The sequence below is a fragment of the Oncorhynchus nerka genome, linkage group LG19 (genome assembly GCF_034236695.1).
Source record: "Oncorhynchus nerka isolate Pitt River linkage group LG19, Oner_Uvic_2.0, whole genome shotgun sequence".
In the NCBI taxonomy this organism is placed as follows: domain Eukaryota; kingdom Metazoa; phylum Chordata; class Actinopteri; order Salmoniformes; family Salmonidae; genus Oncorhynchus; species Oncorhynchus nerka.
The window spans coordinates 35,772,946-35,792,170 of NC_088414.1; the positions used below are offsets into that span (position 1 = coordinate 35,772,946).

The 19,225-nt window shown below is 42.9% G+C and overlaps 1 protein-coding gene across 1 annotated transcript; it reads right to left on the reverse strand.

Annotated features, from left to right (window-relative positions):
- Positions 1-167: 167 nt before the first annotated feature.
- Positions 168-16,415, reverse strand: LOC115101478 (nucleolar protein dao-5-like). The gene is made up of 26 exons (XM_029620992.2): positions 16,170-16,415; positions 15,585-15,640; positions 15,126-15,244; positions 14,588-14,661; positions 14,167-14,295; positions 13,943-14,053; positions 13,736-13,861; positions 13,401-13,586; positions 12,768-12,908; positions 12,490-12,681; positions 12,184-12,375; positions 11,084-11,275; positions 10,781-10,969; positions 10,227-10,364; positions 9,941-10,126; positions 9,591-9,821; positions 9,399-9,491; positions 6,399-6,497; positions 4,897-4,993; positions 4,575-4,769; positions 4,129-4,214; positions 2,797-3,043; positions 1,454-1,996; positions 1,263-1,363; positions 1,086-1,131; positions 168-999 (listed from the first exon to the last, which is right to left on the reverse strand). The coding sequence occupies exons 1-25, from the start codon at positions 16,284-16,286 to the stop codon at positions 1,105-1,107; spliced, it is 3,867 nt and encodes a 1,288-aa protein (XP_029476852.2). The 5' UTR covers positions 16,287-16,415; the 3' UTR covers positions 168-999; positions 1,086-1,104.
- Positions 16,416-19,225: the final 2,810 nt, after the last annotated feature.

The window sequence follows — 19,225 nt, forward strand, 5'->3', positions numbered from 1 at the left end:
CAAAGGCTAGCACTGTTCAATGCTCCCAATTATGGTCTGAGAGAATTGACCGGCCAGTCAGCTTTGGACTGAAAGGTTCATACACAAGTGGCTGGCAACAATATGATTTTATATTCATGCTATAGATATTCACTTTTTCATAAGCTTTTATGAATAAAGAAACCAGATTAAGAGATTAAACCATTTTTTATTGATAATGAACAATCAGAAAATGACAAATGGAAGAAAAGTTTGTTTTCACAAGAATGTGACACAAATACTGGTTTGTAAACATGGGAGTTCAGCAAATTCTCTGAGTCAGTCAGATCAGCTATCCTCCTCTGGTCCCTCAGAACCTTCCTCTGCATAGGTGTATGGGTCTAACATATGTGCTAAAACACAAGGCTATGGGCTCAGCAATAGGATTCGTGAGGTGCATAGTACAGTATTTGGAGTGACATTTGCTACAAGTGTTCCCCATTTTGAGTCCTAACAATCCCTTACCTTACACACAATTATGTGGAAGTGTTCACAGCTTAAAGAACAGAAATGAAAACCCACAACATGCAAGAGTACTACACCCTACAACATTATCAAGACAGCAATGCTAGACCAAGGACATATTAATACCTAATGATTGTTTTATCATTGGTTAGGACTTGGCAAATACACTGACGATGGGTTCACGTTCCATCAGGCTGTGCAAATGTGTTAGTTTCTGTGTCCCGTTTATTCAACATTTCAAATAGAATGGTATGATTATTTTGCCTTTTTCATGTCAATACATGCCTGGTTTAGCAAGCTTATAGAATATATGGTTAAAACATAGATTGTGTTGTTAGTAACACAATACAGATGTTCCCCTAAAATACATGTGTAGAACCTTAAGTACATGTACAGGCCAGAACTCCAGTTTCCCCTTCTTTTGGTTGAAACCTCAGGCACCAGTGTGATCGAGGTGGTCTTCTGATTGACGTTGGCAGCTCCACTTCATTCCCTGGAGAAGATATCCACCATCTCCTGCAAAGTAACATTAGGTTTGAGAAATGATGTAAGTCATTTTGGGCTCTGGGAAAATGATGAATGAATATATGATGTATATGTACCTGACATTTCACCATTGGATTATTTCTTTTTGAAGGACTTATTTTTCTTAAGAAAAAGAAAAAAGGAAATATCAGTGCCATTATAACTATTTTATGCATCCAAATAATACAATTTGCATAATTCATAATTTTCTATTGATATGCACCTATGCCCCAGATAGTGTTTCTGTCCCATACCTTAGTCACTTCTGTGTTAGGCAAAGGTCCTGTTGAGGCTTTTACTGGTGTTTTCCATGCAGTTTTAATTTTCTCCTTTTTCTCTGTCAGCTTGTTTTTCTCTGTAGAACCCAATCATAATGGAAACACACAACAAATTAACTTAATACTTAGAGAAGCAACCTTTCTTGTTTGTCCCGCATTGCACTTACTCTTTTTGTTTTTTGGGGTCTCTGGTGTAAGGCTCGGTTCAGGAGTTGAGATTGCAGAGTCTTTCACAGTGTTTTCAGCTTTAGTAGCCTTCTTCTTTTTCTTCTTTGTTTCAATGCCTGGAGTTGTATTTAACTTCACAGCGCTCCCTTTCTCTGCGACTTTCTTCTTTTTCTTCTTTGTTTCAATGCCTGGAGTTGTATTTTCCTTCACAGCGCACCCTTTCTCTGCAACTTTCTTCTTCTTCTTCTTCTTGGGAGTCTCTAGCTCCTCCGGCTCAGGGGTGGGAGGAAGAGGCCTCTTAGCAGCTGTGGTCTTTGGAGTTGGTGGTGTCAGGTTGGATGTTGTGTTTTTCTTGCTCTTTTTTATTTTTTTATTTTTTGGGACGAAGTCTGTTTTTTCGTCCTCTTCCGGTGACTCCCTCTCGGCCTTCGCACCTCTTTTCTTCGCCCTCTTTCTTTTCCTTTTCTTGAGTGACTTTGCTGACAGAACAAGAGTGGTGGAGCCAGACTCTGAAGCCGGGGTGGTATCCACCTTGGAATCGTCTGTAAAACGGAGAAAATCGATGTAACAGAAATGTTGACTATAGATGATGGTTACAGGTTACATTCAGTTATTTAGCAGGTAATACAAAGCAACCCCTAGCCCTACCCTTAGCCTATTAGTGGTTAAGGGTTGTTTATGGTCCAGGAATAATTATCATTAGCTTTCTCTTGTGCCTCTTTCTCTCAGGGCTCTCGAACTCTGTTCCTGGAGATCTAATGTCCTGTAGGTTTTAACTCCAACCCTGTTCCTGGAGATCTACCCTCCTGTAGGTTTTAACTCCAACCCTGTTCCTGGAGATCTACCTTCCTGTAGGTTTTAACTCCAACCCTGTTCCTGGAGATCTACCCTCCTGTAGGTTTTAACTCCAACCCTGTTCCTGGAGATCTACCCTCCTGTAGGTTTTAACTCCAACCCTGTTCCTGGAGATCTACCCTCCTGTAGGTTTTAACTCCAACCCTGTTCCTGGAGATCTACCCTCCTGTAGGTTTTAACTCCAACCCTGTTCCTGAAGAGCTAATGTCCTGTCGGTTTTAACTCCAACCCTGTTCCTGGAGATCTACCCTCCTGTAGGTTTTAACTCCAACCCTGTTCCTGGAGATCTACCCTCCTGTAGGTTTTAACTCCAACTCCAGTTGTAACTAACATGATTCAGCTTATCAACCAGCTAATTTTTTTAGAATCAGGTGTGCTACATTAGGGTTTGAGTTAAACCCTACAGGACACTAGCTTTCCAGGATGACGTAAACCTACAGGATGGTAGCTCTCCAGAAACAGGGTTAGAGAGCTCTGGATAGTATACCTGATGGAGTCAGCTCCAACCCCTTTGTGTCCAGACTGGACTCATCCCCATCCTCCTCTACTGCAGGCTGCCCATTCTCTTCAACCTCCCCCTTCTTCTTCTTCTTCATCTTCTTCTTCTTGGGAGTTGCGTCCGTTGTCTCTTTACTCCTCTTCCTCTTTGATCCAGGTGTTGGGGTATCAGTGTTCGGCTCCTCTGTCTCTGTGGGGATTGTCTCAACAACTGTCTCAATGGTCACTTTTTCAGGCTACATGGTGATGAAAAACAGAGGGGCAACAACAATAGAATATTGTTAAGATCAAAGCAAAACCTTCAATCAAAGCATTTGGTCACTTTGATTTATTGTTTCATATCAGCCGTGCACAGGGTCTCACAGACACAGGATGTCTCTCAGACACAGGGTGTCTTCACATACACAGGGTGTCTTCACATACACAGGGTGTCTCACATACACAGGGTGTCTTCACATACACAGGGTGTCTTCACATACACAGGGTGTCTCACAGACACATGGTTTCTCACAGACACAGGGTGTCTTCACATACACAGGGTGTCTCACAGACACAGGGTGTCTCACAGACACAGGGTGTCTCACAGACACAGGGTGTCTCACAGACACAGGGTGTCTCACAGACATAGGGTGTCTCACAGACATAGGGTGTCTTCACATACACAGGGTGTCTCACAGACACAGGGTGTCTCACAGACATAGGGTCTCACAGACATAGGGTGTCTACACATACACAGGGTGTCTCACAGACATAGGGTGTCTCACAGACACAGGGTGTCTCACAGACACAGGGTGTCTTCACAGACACAGGGTGTCTCACAGACATATGGTGTCTTCACAGACACAGGGTGTCTCACAGACACAGGGTGTCTCACAGACACAGGGTGTCTCACAGACATATGGTGTCTTCACAGACACAGGGTGTCTTCACAGACACAGGGTGTCTTCACAGACACAGGGTGTCTTCACAGACACAGGGTGTCTTCACATACACAGGGTGTCTTCACATACACAGGGTGTCTTCACAGACACAGGGTGTCTTCACATACACAGGGTGTCTTCACAGACACAGGGTGTCTTCACATACACAGGGTGTCTTCACATACACAGGGTGTCTTCACATACACAGGGTGTCTTCACATACACAGGGTGTCTCACAGACACAGGGTGTCTCACAGACATATGGTGTCTTCACAGACACATGGTGTCTCACAGACACAGGGTTTCTCACAGACACAGGGTGTCTTCACAGACACAGGGTGTCTTCACAGACACATGGTGTCTCACAGACAAAGGGTTACATCATTGATTACTTTACTTACCTCCGAGTCTTCAGATGCTGAATTGGTGATAACTGGGTCAACACACTCCTTTGACTCCTCTTCTAAAGCAGTTCTGATCTCAGCAGCTAAAGATACATTTAAAAAATACATTTCATAAGACTGGTCATTTACTTGTTTGACTGTATTTTGCTTGTTTTTCTCCCTCTCAGTTATTTCATTGCAAGATGATGGCAAGTCATATCTTTTTTATTTCATCCCAAACTTTATGAACAGTGTTTCTGTTGTGACTGTCCTCTATCTGTGTTTCACTTTTGTTGAACACTCATTTGTACTTAGCTTATGTTCCTGTCCTTTGTTAATTTAGATACTGCATTATGATGTGTGGTCTGTACCTTTTCTGGCCTCAGCTCTAAAGTGATCCAAGTTGTCAGTCGAGTCCACGTTTGGTTCTTCTAGACCAGGTGGGGAGAAATGGCTGGTCTTACCCGTAGCAGGGGCTTCTGATGGGAGTTCAGGGGTGTCACTCTTGTCCTCTGATGTTGTAGAGGTCACTATCTGATCCTCTGTCTTGGGTTTCTCTGAAGAAGTATCTGTCTTTAGGACCTTCTGGGGACTCTCTGGGACCTCCTCCTCCTTTTCACTCTCTGGCCCAGAGGCAGGGGGTGTGTCCACCTCAGGGACTGTCATGGAAAGGAGGAGGTCATAGATAGCAACAGACACAGAACTAACCAAAATGCAACTACACCAAGCAAAATGGTCAACACCCAAAAACAACACATGACAGGAGTGAGGTCTGGGCTGGTGTACCTTCAGGAGGAGATCCTTCAATATCGGTTGGATCATCACTGCTGTTTTCCTCAGCTGCTGTTTCAGTTGTAGGTATGACTGGAATAGCTTCAACCTTCTGTCAAGGCATGAAGTGCAATATGAATAAGGAACCAATATGGTGTTGGTGGAAAAACGAACAATTAGCAGTCCAGAAAGAATGTCCATGACATCCCTACATCTCCCGTACATACCTGTTGGACTGTGTTCCATGACATCCCTACATCTCCCGTACCGTACATACCTGTTGGGACTGTGTTCCATGACATCCCTACATCTCCCGTACATACCTGTTGGACTGTGTTCCATGACATCCCTACATCTCCCGTACCGTACATACCTGTTGGACTGTGTTCCATGACATCCCTACATCTCCCGTACATACCTGTTGGACTGTGTTCCATGACATCCCTACATCTCCCGTACCGTACATACCTGTTGGACTGTGTTCCATGACATCCCTACATCTCCCGTACATACCTGTTGGACTGTGTTCCATGACATCCCTACACCTCCCATACAGTACATACCTGTTGGACTGTGTTCCATGACATCCCTACATCACCCATACAGTACATACCCATTGGACTGTGTTCCATGACATCCCTACATCTCCCATACAGTACATACCTGTTGGACTGTGTTCCATGACATCCCTACATCACCCATACAGTACATACCTGTTGGACTGTGTTCCATGACATCCCTACATCTCCCATACAGTACATACCTGTTGGACTGTGTTCCATGACATCCCTACATCTCCCGTACCGTACATACCTGTTGGGACTGTGTTCCATGACATCCCTACATCTCCCGTACCGTAGATACCTGTTGGACTGTGTTCCATGACATCCCTACATCACCCGTACAGTACATACCTGTTGGGACTGTGTTCCATGACATCCCTACATCTCCCATACAGTACATACCTGTTGGACTGTGTTCCATGACATCCCTACATCTCCCGTACCGTACATACCTGTTGGACTGTGTTCCATGACATCCCTACATCTCCCATACAGTACATACCTGTTGGACTGTGTTCCATGACATCCCTACATCTCCCGTACCGTACATACCTGTTGGACTGTGTTCCATGACATCCCTACATCTCCCATACAGTACATACCTGTTGGACTGTGTTCCATGACATCCCTACATCACCCATACAGTACATACCTGTTGGACTGTGTTCCATGACATCCCTACATCTCCCATACAGTACATACCTGTTGGACTGTGTTCCATGACATCCCTACATCTCCCGTACCGTACATACCTGTTGGACTGTGTTCCATGACATCCCTACATCTCCCATACAGTACATACCTGTTGGACTGTGTTCCGTGACATCCCTACATCTCCCGTACCGTACATACCCATTGGACTGTGTTCCATGACATCCCTACATCTCCCGTACCGTACATACCTCTGCTGGACTGTGTTCTATGACATGCCTACATCGTCCATACCGTACATACCTCTGCTGGACTGTGTTCCTCTGTACCTCCCTCCTTGCCAGCAGGAGGCGTTGCCTGGGTTTGCGTGACAGATTTCTCAGATGGTGTGGATTCTGGTTTCTGGTCACATACGTCAGATTCATAAGCACAGATAAAATACAAGGTCAATTTAATCTATGCAAGTTGAAGTTTATATAATAAATGCCACAGCCAAACATTTTCACTTTGATATGCACAGTAATTATCAGTTTAATTTAGGGCTGACCCCAATTAGTTGATTGGTCGATTGTTTGGCTGTTGGTCGACCGAGATTGTATATATTTGTTACTGCTCGACTAAACAGTACCAGTTAAAAGTTTGGACACACCTACTCATTCCAGGGTTTTTCTTTATTTTGTACTATTTTCTACATTGTAGAAAAGTAGTGAAGACATCAAAACTATGAAATAACACGTATGGAATCATGTAGTAAACAAAAGTGTCAAACAAATCAAAATATATTTTATATTTAAAGATTCTTCAAAGTAGCCACCCTTTGCCTTGACGACAGCTTTGCACACTCTTTGCATTCTCTCAACCAACTTCATGAAGTAGTCACCTGGAATGCCTTTCAATTAACAAGTGTGCCTTGTTAAAAGTTCATTTGTGGAATTTCTTTCCTTCTTAATGCGTTTGAGCCAATCAGTTGTGTTGTGACAAGGTAGGGGTGGTATAAAGAAGATAGCCATATTTGGTAAAAAACCAAGTCCATATTATGGAAAGAACAGCTCAAATAAGCAAAGAGAAACGACAGTCCATCATTACTTTAAGACATGAAGGTCAGTCAATCCAGAAAATTAAGAACTTTGAAAGTTTCTTCAAGTGCAGCCGCAAAAACCATCAATGCTATGATGAAACAGGCTCTCATGAGGACCACCACAGGAAAGGAAGACCCAGAGTTACCTCTGCTGCAGAGGATACATTCATTCAGTTACCAGCCTCAGAAATTGCTGCCCAAAGAAATGCTTCACAGAGTTCAAGTAACAGACACATCTCAACATCAACTGTTCAGAGGAGACTGCGTGAATCAGGCCTTCATGGTCGAATTGCTGAAAAGAAACCACTACTAAAGGACACCAATAAGAGGAAGAGACTTGATTTGGCCAAGAATCACTAGCTATGGACATTAGAACGGTGGAAATCTGTCCTTTGAGATTTTTGGTTCCAACCGCCGTGTTTTTGTGAGATGCAGTGCAGGTGAACGTATGATCTCCGCATGTGTGGTTCCCACCGTGAAGCATGGAGGAGGAGGTGTGATGGTGTGGGGGTGCTTTGCTGGGGACACTGTAAGTGATTTATTTATAATTCAAAGCACACTTAACCAGCATGGCTACCACAGCGTTCTGCTGCGATACACCATAACATCTGGTTTGCACTTAGTGGGACTATCATTTGTTTTTCAACGGGACAATGACCCAACACACCTCCAGGCTGTGTAAGGGCTATTTGACTAAAGAGAGTGATGGAGTGCTGCATCAGATGACCTGGCCTCCACAATCACCCGACCTCAACCCAATTGAGATGGTTTGGATGAGTTGGACCGCAGAGTGAAGCAAAAGCAGCCAACATGTGTTCAGCATATGTGGGAACTCCTTCAAGACTGTTGGAAAATTATTTCAGGTGAAGCTGGTTGAGAGAATGCAACGAGTGTGCAAAGCTGTCATCAAGGCAAAGGGTGGCAACTTGAAGAATCTAAAATCTATTTGGATTTGTTTAACACTTTTTTGGTTACTACATGATTCCATAAGTGTTATTTCATAGTTTTGATGTCTTCACTACTATTCTTCAATGTAATAATAAAGAAAAACCCTTGAATGAGTAGGTGTGTCCAAACTTTTGTCTGGTACTGTATATCACCAGTAGTACATTTAATTCCTAGAATGTATAATCTACAATGTTTGTTACTCTGGTTATGTTAATTATTTGAATGCATTAAATATTATTATTCCAGTCTTCCCGTTGTCATTGTCGGAGTGGACACATTATTAACAGAGCGCACAACCTATGCTACACTTGTGAGAAACTTGTTTTGGTTTATTTCATTTCATTTACGAGTTTGGTAAATTTAGTCATTGCCTTTTATTTGGGGCACTCCTGTCCATGTTGAGTAAAGACGCGCACAAATAGAAGTAGGCCACAGTAGGCCATAGGCTACCTGAAAAATCTCCCCAGCTCTCTCCCTTTTGATAACCACTTAGCGTGAAAGCAAAACATGTCATGCTCTGAGCTAGTTGAAACATCATAAAATATGCCTACATGATTACTTCTTATCAGTGTTTGACTTGAACTGAAATATGTTCCGGTACTCATTTTGGGTGCTGGTACCATTTATATTTAGGTGGCCATGTGTAGCCAATGTAAATGATAGGATATTTATTTTATCAGGATACTTTCTACCTGCAAACTGCAGTTTTTATTTGTTGGTTTTATGTAGACACATTTTTACATAGTTGGTTACTTTTTAGGTTAGTATCTTTTTCATTTAGATTTGGATATAATTTGTATTAACCACATGACAATGATTTTCAGATATGAAGCCGTTATTATAAATGAAATTAAACTGTTTCATAAAAATGTGCATATGAACTGGCACACAGATGGGTAGGATTGCTAAGATAAATTTGCATTCCACATGAAAATGTTTTCTAACTCCTCATGTAGCCTATTACTGGCAACTTCAGGGGAGTAATGGCAGAACCTGTGAAAGCCAGCAGGAGAGGGAGGAGAATAGTGGAGTCAGGTTCTCTTCTGGTTATCTAGATCTCTGGCGCCATCATGAGGCATTTGTCTTATTTCATCAAACCATAAGCTTTAAGCCTCAGACAAGCTCAATGCATAACGTTATTTTTATTAAAACACATAGGGTGTGTCTATATATGGAAAAATACAACGTTCTTTTTGGACCAGACGACTTTTCGGTTGACAAAGATTTGTTTTAGTCCGGGACAGCCCTAGTTAAATTTGATGGGCTATGAGACTGACCGATGGTATTTCTTCATCCTCACTGTCTGAGGAATCGTTGTCCTCCTCCTGTACTGGAGTTGAAGGTTTGGCTACGGAGGTAGCAGTGACCTTCTGTAGAAACAAAAACAAATAAACAGAATGTCGGTACAACTGCAGATGCCAAATCATCACCAAAAACACATCAGAACAGGTTAATAACATATGACTTACTTTAGCTGGCTTGCCCTCCTCAGTGTCAGCCTCATCACTGTCCGAGCTGTCGGCCTTCTTAGCTGCAGCAGGGGCCTTGGGTGTGGTTTTAGCTGGGCTGGGAGTGGGCTTGGCAGGGGCCTCATCCTCACTGTCAGAGGAATCTGAGCTGTCAGTCTCCATCTTAGCAGCTGCTGCTGGGGTCTTAGGAGAGGCTTTGGCCTTGCTTGGGGCTGAGACTGGGGTGGTTTTCTGCTTGGTAGTAGATTCAGGTTTAAGAAAGCTCTAGGATTATACACCAATTTATCCTCAGTATTATCACAGGATTAACACCACTATCAAATCATATATTTCTGGAATATGATACAGACCTTTACAGGAGCCTCCTCCTCACTGTCTGAGTCAGAGCTGTCGCTGTCAGAGCTCTGTGTTTTCTTCCCTGCAGCAGGAGTCTTGGGAGCAGCTGTAGCCTGACTGGGGGTGACTACACTGGGCTTCACTGGGGCTGCTGGGCTCGCCTTGGCTGGTTTCACAGGAGCAGCTTTGGGTGTCTGTTTCTGGAACAAATAATTATTTCAGAAATAAAACAACTCAATATTTGTTTTTCTTATTGACAAGGGGAAGTGGTTTAATGACTATTTCTCAAGTGTGACATACCTTGACAGTAACCTCCTCTTCACTGTCTGAGGTGTCACTGTCTGAGGTCTCTGCTTTACTGGGAGCTGTAGGGGTGGCTGGAGTCTTACTGGGAGCTGAGGCCTTACTGGGAGCTGCCTCTATGACTGTAGCAGGAGGCTGAAACACAAATCCACACAGAGAAGTGTCAATAAACAACATTATAGTTGTACATTTTCGAGACATGATTCCACAGAAAAAAAGCTGTTTGCGTGTTCTAATAGCGCAAATATTCTTTCATCTGCGTGAAAGGAATGTCCTCCTCACTGCTGTCACTGTCTGAGCTCTCTGCTGGTTGAGGGAGTGATAGCTAGTTTGCTGGACTTCACTAGTTCTGGTGATTTCTCTGCTACAGCCTTGACTGGAGCAGCTTCCCCCAGCTTGGTCTTAGGGAGAGAGCAGATGCAGATCTGGAGACTATCACAGAAGTAATGAATTTGGTGTTTATGGTCTACTGCACCTCCTATGACCTACAGTAGATCAAGTTGTGCGTTGTACAGTAAATGGGATCTATATAGTAGGATTATTTTACAAACCTTAGGAGCCTCCTCCTCACTGTCTGAGTCAGAGCTGTCGCTGTCAGAGCTCTGTGTTTTCTTCCCTGCAGCAGGAGTCTTGGGAGCAGCTGTAGCCTGACTGGGGGTGACTACACTGGGCTTCACTGGGGCTGCTGGGATCGCCTTGGCTGGTTTCACAGGAGCAGCTTTCAGGGTCTGTGTTGATTTCTGAAACAAAAAAATATATCAAGGTATTATATCAGGAATAAAACCAACTCAATATTTGTTTTTATTATTGACAAGGAGAAATGGTTTAATTATTATTTCTCAGGTGTGACTTACCTTTACAGTTAACTCATCTTCACTGTCTGAGTCAGAGCTGTCGCTGTCAGAGCTCTGTGCTTTCTTCCCTGCAGCAGGAGTCTTGGGAGCAGCTGTAGCCTGACTGGGGGTGACTACACTGGGCTTCACTGGGGCTGCTGGGTTCGCCTTGGCTGGTTTCACAGGAGCAGCTTTCAGGGTCTGTGCAGGATTCTGAAACAAAAAATGATATCAAGGTATTAAATCAGGAATAAAACCAACTCAATATTTGTTTTTATTAGTGACAAGAAATGGTTTAATTACTATACTGAACAAAAATGTGAACGCAACATGCAACAATTTCAAAGATTTTACTGAGCTTACACTTCATAAAAGGAAATCCATCAATTGAATTCAATTGATTAAGCCCTAATCTATGGATTTAACATGACTGGGCAGTGGTGCAGCCATGGGTGGGCCTTGGAGGGCATAAGCCCATCCATTTGACAGCCAGGCCCAGCCAATCAGAATTAGTTTTTCAACACAAAAGGGCTTTTACAGACAGAAATACTCCTCAGCACCCCACCCTCCTCAGACAATCCGGCAGGTGAAGAAGCCGGCTGTGGAGGTCCTGGGCTGGCATGGTTACACATTGTCTGCCGCTGTGAGGCCGGTTGGATGTACTGCCAAATTCTCCAAAAAGACATTGGAGGCAGCTTATGGTAGAGAAATTAACATTCAATTCTATGGCAACAGCTCTGGTGAACATTCCTGCAATCAGCGCATACCAATTGCACGCACCCTCAGAACTTGAGACATGTGTGGCATTGTTTTGTGTGACAAAACTGCACATTTTAAGCCTTTTATTGTCGCCAGCACAAGGTACACCTATGTAATAATCATGCTGTTTACCCAGAATCTTGATATGCCACACCAGTCAGGTGGGTGGATTATCCTGGAAAAGGAGAAATGCTCACTAACAGGGATGCAAACAAATTTGTGCACAAAATTAGAGAGAAATAAGCTTTTAGTGCGTACGGAACATTACTGGGATCTTTTATTTCACCTCATGAAACATGGGACCCTCACTTTACATGTTGCATTTATATTTTTGTTCAGTGTATTTCTCAAGTGTGACTTACCTTTACAGTTAACTCATCTTCACTGTCTGAGTCAGAGCTGTCGCTGTCAGAGCTCTGTGTTTTCTTCCCTGCAGCAGGAGTCTTGGGAGCAGCTGTAGCCTGACTGGGGGTGACTACACTGGGCTTCACTGGGGCTGCTGGGATCGCCTTGACTGGTTTCACAGGAGCAGCTTTCAGGGTCTGTGTTGATTTCTGAAACAAAAAAATATATCAAGGTATTATATCAGGAATAAAACCAACTCAATATTTGTTTTTATTAGTGACAAGGAGAAATGGTTTAATGACTATTTCTCAGGTGTGACTTACCTTTACAGTTAACTCATCTTCACTGTCTGAGTCAGAGCTGTCGCTGTCAGAGCTCTGTGTTTTCTTCCCTGCAGCAGGAGTCTTGGGAGCAGCTGTAGCCTGACTGGGGGTGACTACACTGGGCTTCACTGGGGCTGCTGGGCTCGCCTTGACTGGTTTCACAGGAGCAGCTTTGGGTGTCAGTGCAGGATTCTGAAACAAAAAATTATATCAAGCTCTTCAAGAAAATAAACTTGCTATAGGACAGGGTAGCATGATATTAGTCAGTTGTGACCTACCTTTACAGGAGCCTCCTCCTCAGTGTCATCACTGTCACTGTCTGAGCTGTTTGTTGTTTTTTTAATAGGGGTGGATTTCACTGCTTCTGCCTTGACCAGAGTTGCAGCCACAGGCTTGGCTTTGGGTGTCGCCACAGGTTTCTGGAACAGAGACAAATGAAACATGGCATGAGAACCGTGTTTCCTGGTCGGTGTCACAGACAGTCACTCGAAGCTGAGCGCCATTATAGAGCTTGTCAGGCTAGAGCCAAGGGGATTGACCCTGTCCAAACAGAGTTACATGACCATGGGTCACTGCTTCAACACAAAGGAGCAGTACAGCCCTGCCAAATACAAACTGTCCACGGGGGTGTTAGCTGTGAATTTAGAGGACTATAATAATATCTATGCCAATGTTCACACACATCATTACAGTGACTGGACGACAGATATGGTTGTCTGTGTCTCTACTGTTAAAGTTGATTCATAAAAAATACTGTACAATGGGTCAAAGGAAGTTCAGGAAGTCACCAATCATTGTGCTCCGAGTTTTTATTATATGACTTCCCAGCTTGTATGTCATAGAATATATTTCAGACTCAAGCTTAAATTTGTGTGAGAGCATTACTGTAGTCAGGTATCATTAGGATTCACCTTTTTAGGAGCCTCCTCCTCACTGTCTGAGTCAGAGCTGTCGCTGTCAGAGCTCTGTGTTTTCTTCCCTGCAGCAGGAGTCTTGGGAGCAGCTGTAGCCTGACTGGGGATGACTACACTGGGCTTCACTGGGGCTGCTGGGATCGCCTTGGCTGGTTTCATAAGAGCAGCCGTAGATGCTAGTTTCTAAAAACACAGAAGAGTGAAGATGGAAAGACAAATGCATGGCATTCAGGCGTTGTTGAATAACCATGCTATTACCTAGGAGTAACCATTACCAGTCCAATAATTTAGCTGAAATTAATTTAATTTACAACGATTCAGGTGTGACATACCTTGACAGTAACCTCCTCTTCACTGTCTGAACTCTCTGCTTTACTGGGAGCTGTAGGGATGGCTGGAGTTTTACTGGGAGCTGAGGCCTTACTGGGAGCTGAGGCCTTACTGGGAATGACAACAGTCTGAAATACACAGAGTAAATATTTCATAAATCTGAATTTTACAGAATGTAGTTATAACACAATTGTCGTAAGAGCCCTCACCTGTGATGGATGAATCTCATTCTCACTGTCTGATTCGCTGTTCCCGTCTACATGTTTTGAGGGCGTGGTGGTAGGGACAGCTGAAGAGGCCTTTGGGGTGACAGTATCTCCCTGGAAGAGAGGTAAGCATTCAGACACATGGGATACACAGTCAATTTCATATAATGTATATACCTCATTTATCGAGAAAGCCTTTATCCTCCAAATGGAACACCATGTTTCACCTGTGTGAGGGGAATCTCCTCCTTGCTCTCAGAGTCACTGTCTGAGCTCACTGCTGGTTTTAAAGGGGTGACCGCTGGTACAGGGGCTGATGTTTCCACTGTCCCGTTACTGACTGGAGTAGATGACAACTTCGATAATGACACAGAAATCGGAATGTCAGTAGTCCGCAACTATATGAAATGGAGCTAAATAACTATAAATACTGTGTTATATCTGTTTTATGATTGTTTTAAGCATCCTAGAAACATTTAACAATCTTCAATTTGCTAATCCAAACCTATTCAAGTCCCCAAAAGGCTGTATTGTCGTAACATAAATCTCTACACCACACACACACACACACACACACATATATATATATATATATAGCTCTGGTGCCAAGGCCCGACCCAAATCATAGCTCCTCCTCTATCTACCCACCTCATCCTGTGGGACCGGCTCCTCATTCTCTGGGGTTGCACCCTGGGGTGTGTGGGGGGCAGGAGGTAGAGAATCTGAAAAACAGCTGAGTAATGAGGAATGCTGAATTTACACGTGCAACTATGAATGCCAGATGGGGCGGTAGGTAGCCCAGCGGCTAAGGAGTTGGGCCTGTAGCTGAAGGGTGGCCAATTCGAATTCCGGGCCAGGGTGCTGGAAAAGGGGGAATTGATCTGGCAACTGGAGGGCTGCTATGTTCACATCCTGAAAACATTCCCCTACCGTCGGGCAGCTTGACCCATGTAGCTTTACCATAGTGCTTGTCTCAATTATGTGTGCCCTCTGAGAGGGAGGTTGAGAACGGAGCAGAAGAAACATTTTCATTGTTCGCCGTAACATGGACAATAAAGTTTTATTGTATCAAGTCTATCTTCTCTGTGGAACAGTTTAATGCTGTTTTTTGGTTGATTAAGAGTTTGTGAATTTGATACACTGTGAACATTATATTTAATGTAGGGCAGGTGGTCTGGTAGCCTACCAATTGGTTTTGAGTCCACATCTTCTTCTTCTTTGGTTGATGGATCGGCCTTAATCTTCTTCAGGGTGGTGGAATCCACTTCAGGCTCTTGTTTTGGGTTTTGTCCAATTTCCGAGACCCTGAAAATGTGTTATGGCAGCAGTACATAACAAATGATTTACCTTAAGATGCCATGACATGTTTACATTTAAGTCATTTAGTAGATGCTCTTGTCCAGAGTGTCTTACAGGAGCAACTATGGTTAAGTGCCTTGCTCAAGGGCACATTGGCAGATTTCTTTTCACCTAGTCAAGCTCAGCGTTCAAACCAGCGACCTCTCAGTTACTGGCCCAGCGCTCTTAACCACTGGGCCACCTGCCGCCCAAAGGCACATAGTACATTATGTTATATAGGCACTGCATAATGACAATATGTGCCTGAGGCAAACTAAACGAATATGACATATTATACTATACTTACTTGGTCCAACTTGTGTAGATGTCATGTAAAGAGGTGATCTCTTCTGGTGCTTCCATCTATAGGTCACCAAAAGCATAAATGCATAGGGCAGAATGATGTAGAGTATTTTATATGAAATACGTCTCTATACATTTTGGAAAAAGTATTGAAGACAACTGAATACATTTACAATTGCTGTAAATACATTTATTAATCTGAAAAACAAGTAGACGAAGATCATTTCGCAACAACGACAATGGTGCGCATTTCACAAAATGTACAGTGCCACCATTCATGGCCCCAACGTGTGTTCAACTGTTACATAATGTTCTACATCAGTTATGGCTGACTAAATCCAAGGTAGAGATTCAGAAAGACGCACCATGCAAAGGGAGGGTCAATTGCAAACATTTACATAAATGTAGGTTTATTCAGATACAAAATATTGAAAATAATTAAAGCAAATCTCACCTAATATTAAATTACACTACTTAAATCCTGGATAACCACACATATTTCAAAATGGTCAAATACACTATTTGCTAATATAGGTTTAATGAGAAGTTGAAACGAAAAAAAAAAGAGTTGGATAGTATCAAAACATACCTGAGTTACATGTTTTTTCAGCACGTTTGCAGCCTTCTGGTAACCATTCTCCTTTAAATGCTGATAAATCAAATAAAGCAAGGCACTATTTGATGCACTAGGGTCCGTTGAAGTCATCGTTTTAAGGTAGAACGACTAGCACAATCAAAATAATCAATTAAATGGCTTTAATCTACCGATTAGGAGCTCCTCATCCTCACTGTCTGCAGGAATTTGCCATGTACTTACAGCGACTACGCCCCCTTCGATGTGCATGATGGGACATGTAGTGAAGTGCACCTGAGTCTTTTAATTGGTCCAGCATTTCTCACTGACTTGACACTACCTTGTTGCCACTTAAAATGTGGTGTTATCATCTCACAATGATCTAACCATTCCATACATATAGAGACGTAACATATTATAAGCCTTATAATAGGATTATTATAAAGGCTCATGCATGCTTATAACAAGCCACAAAGCATTATACCCGCAGCGTCATCAATGATGTCAGGACCATGTGAGTGACATGTGTCCTGGGGATTTAGAACCATTGCATTTGAGAGTCAAATTCTTACACAATTATCAGCAATACATTACACAGTACACAATACAAGGGTGTGATCCCCTCTTAAATGTGTATAACAAACGAAACGTAGGTTTGTGATCCGCCCCGTAAAACCTTTTGGCATTTTTATGACCCACCAAATAGATACAATCCTTTTGATTTGTGGGTCTCAAACCATCGTTTGTAAACTCATTCCGCGTACAAAACAACTGGGAACTCTGAAAAATACGAGGTCAAAACATGACGTTTAGTGATCTTTATTTCGGAAAGTCGGAGCTCTAGTAAGAGGCCCAAATTCCCGAGTTGGATGACCGTTCACATCGATTTTCCCATTCGGTGCTCGTTTTTTCCGAGTTCCCAGTTGTTTTGAACGCACCAAAATCGGAAGAGATTTCCGAGTTACCAGTTGTTTTGAACGTGGATCGTGGCAGAGTAACGTAGGACTGTGCCGTCATAAATGTATTTATTGGTTTTCAATTCATCAACATACCACACGATGGCGTCAAACACCCTGTAACTCTCCCAGAAATTAAACAACAAAAGGCTGTGCAAAGGAATATAGGACAATATCTGAAACAGATTATTCTTCCAAAATGGCATTATGTTGGGTGTCAGTTAAAGTAGGAGAGGGGACATTTCAAAACGGGCTGCAGGTAGCCTAGTTAGAGCGTTGGGCCAGAAACCGTAAAATTGCTGGATCTAATTCCTGAGTTGACAAGGTAAAAATCTGTCGTTCTGCCCCTGAACAGTTAACCCACTGTTCCCCGGTAGGCTGTCATTGTAAATAAGATTTTGTTATTTATTGACTTGCCTAGTTAAATAAAATGATCACAAGCCCGAACACATGACTGAAAATGACAGTTTCAAAAACTGAAACTGAGAAGATAATGTTATAGTACAAAGTAGCCTGTGTTATTTATCAGTATAATATTAAATAATTGTGCTGCATTAACAAGAAACCCACACAGAAATCCATTCAGTTTTGTGCTGAGGGAATGCAATTTTTGTGAAAGTTGCGCCCCTGGATATTATTGTCAATGCGCCACTAATATCATACTGGCTATTTTACTTCCTGTATGAATATCATGACAGAACTGTCAGATCTGCTGGAACAGATGTGTGACTTCTAGTGAGTAGTTTAGGCATAAGAAATGTGATTGCTAACCACATGAGCATAGTCTTGTGATGGGACATGACATGTTTGCCTGTTGCCCTCCACCTCTAACCCTAACCCTTCCTCTGGCCTGACCACTTAAAGAACAGATTTACTAAAAGTAGGAACATGTTCAAACATGAATTATAATTGACAGCCATTCACTAAGACATATATTGGATTTCAAAGACCTTTTGACTTATTTTTGCGTTCTTATCATTATTTCATACCCATTACTACCTCATAGGTCCAGCAGAAGGGACAGGTCAGAAGTCACGTATGTGGACCAGTTTAGAGCGACACCAGACTGGAGTAGCAGGAGATTGTGACCGGCAGCTCTGGAAGACCCACCTTCCATCCCGTCAACACCAGACAATGACTACAGTGACTATTCCATTGAATTAGACTTGCGAAAAGCTAACTCTACATTTTTGTAACTTAGCAGATGCTCTTAGTCAGCTCAAGGATTCAAACCATCTACCTTTCAGCTACTGGCTCAACACTCTTAATCACTAGGCTACCTGCCACCTAGTAAAGGGGGAAATGAATGCCCATTGACAACTCTCCTGTTGGCTGTTTTTTTGCGCCAAGGGATGGGAGAGAGGAGAAAGGAAGAAAATCTTTTTCCCCCTGCAAAGACAATCTTACATGGGTTTACAGAGGAACTTCTGTCATTAAACCTGTTTCAATCAGTGTAGACACAAGGTTCCATGAAAACCTTATTTAACGCCAGAACAAATCCTAGGTATGGTTTGGTATTATTGCAGTCTACTAAAGACTAACACCCTGCTAGCTTACTGCAAGCGTTACTAATACACCCCCTCTCAAAGCAGCTCTCCATTGACGAAGTTTGCACATGCATCTACTGTCCATATTCTGTGGCCTGATACACCCCCACCTCCACAGAGGACAATGAATCCATCAATTCAATAGAAAATGAATAAAATTCACTCTCGTACTCTCTGTTTTGTTGGAATTTCCCTCTTCACAAAGATGTACAGTTTTGAAGTTATTAAAGCCGTCTCGTTATGAATACCTATTTCCTGTGTAGTGTGGGAGGGTAGGACTTTCAAGGACAGAAGGCAAGCAGAATGTTTCAATAACCTCAGTAACGGAACTATGAAAGGCAGCTCTTATGAACTGAGATTGAAGCACTTCCCTCTCCAGTGGACTGGAGAGAGAAAAGCAATGTTCAGTGGTGGAAAGGTACAGAGTTGTATAACAACCTGCACTGTCCATCTCCCAATGCCCAGGTGCACCTTCCTCTGCTCTGTGGCTTGTAACGAGGTTCTTCTAGTCTTGGCAAACAGGCGTTAATAAAGTAAACAGTTGCAGGCATAGATTTTAGTCAGGCAA

What these genes read in the sequence shown, in the direction of transcription:
- LOC115101478 (XM_029620992.2), bottom strand. Translation starts at nt 16,286, where the DNA reads ATGACTTCAACGGACCCTAGTGCATCAAATAGTGCCTTGCTTTATTTG. An exon ending in TGAAGGATCTCCTCCTGAAG is followed by an intron (nt 4,770 to 4,896) that starts GTACACCAGCCC and finishes TTTCCATGACAG; the next exon opens with TCCCTGAGGTGGACACACCC. An exon ending in GACCCCAAAAAACAAAAAGA is followed by an intron (nt 1,364 to 1,453) that starts GTAAGTGCAATG and finishes TGGGTTCTACAG; the next exon opens with AGAAAAACAAGCTGACAGAG.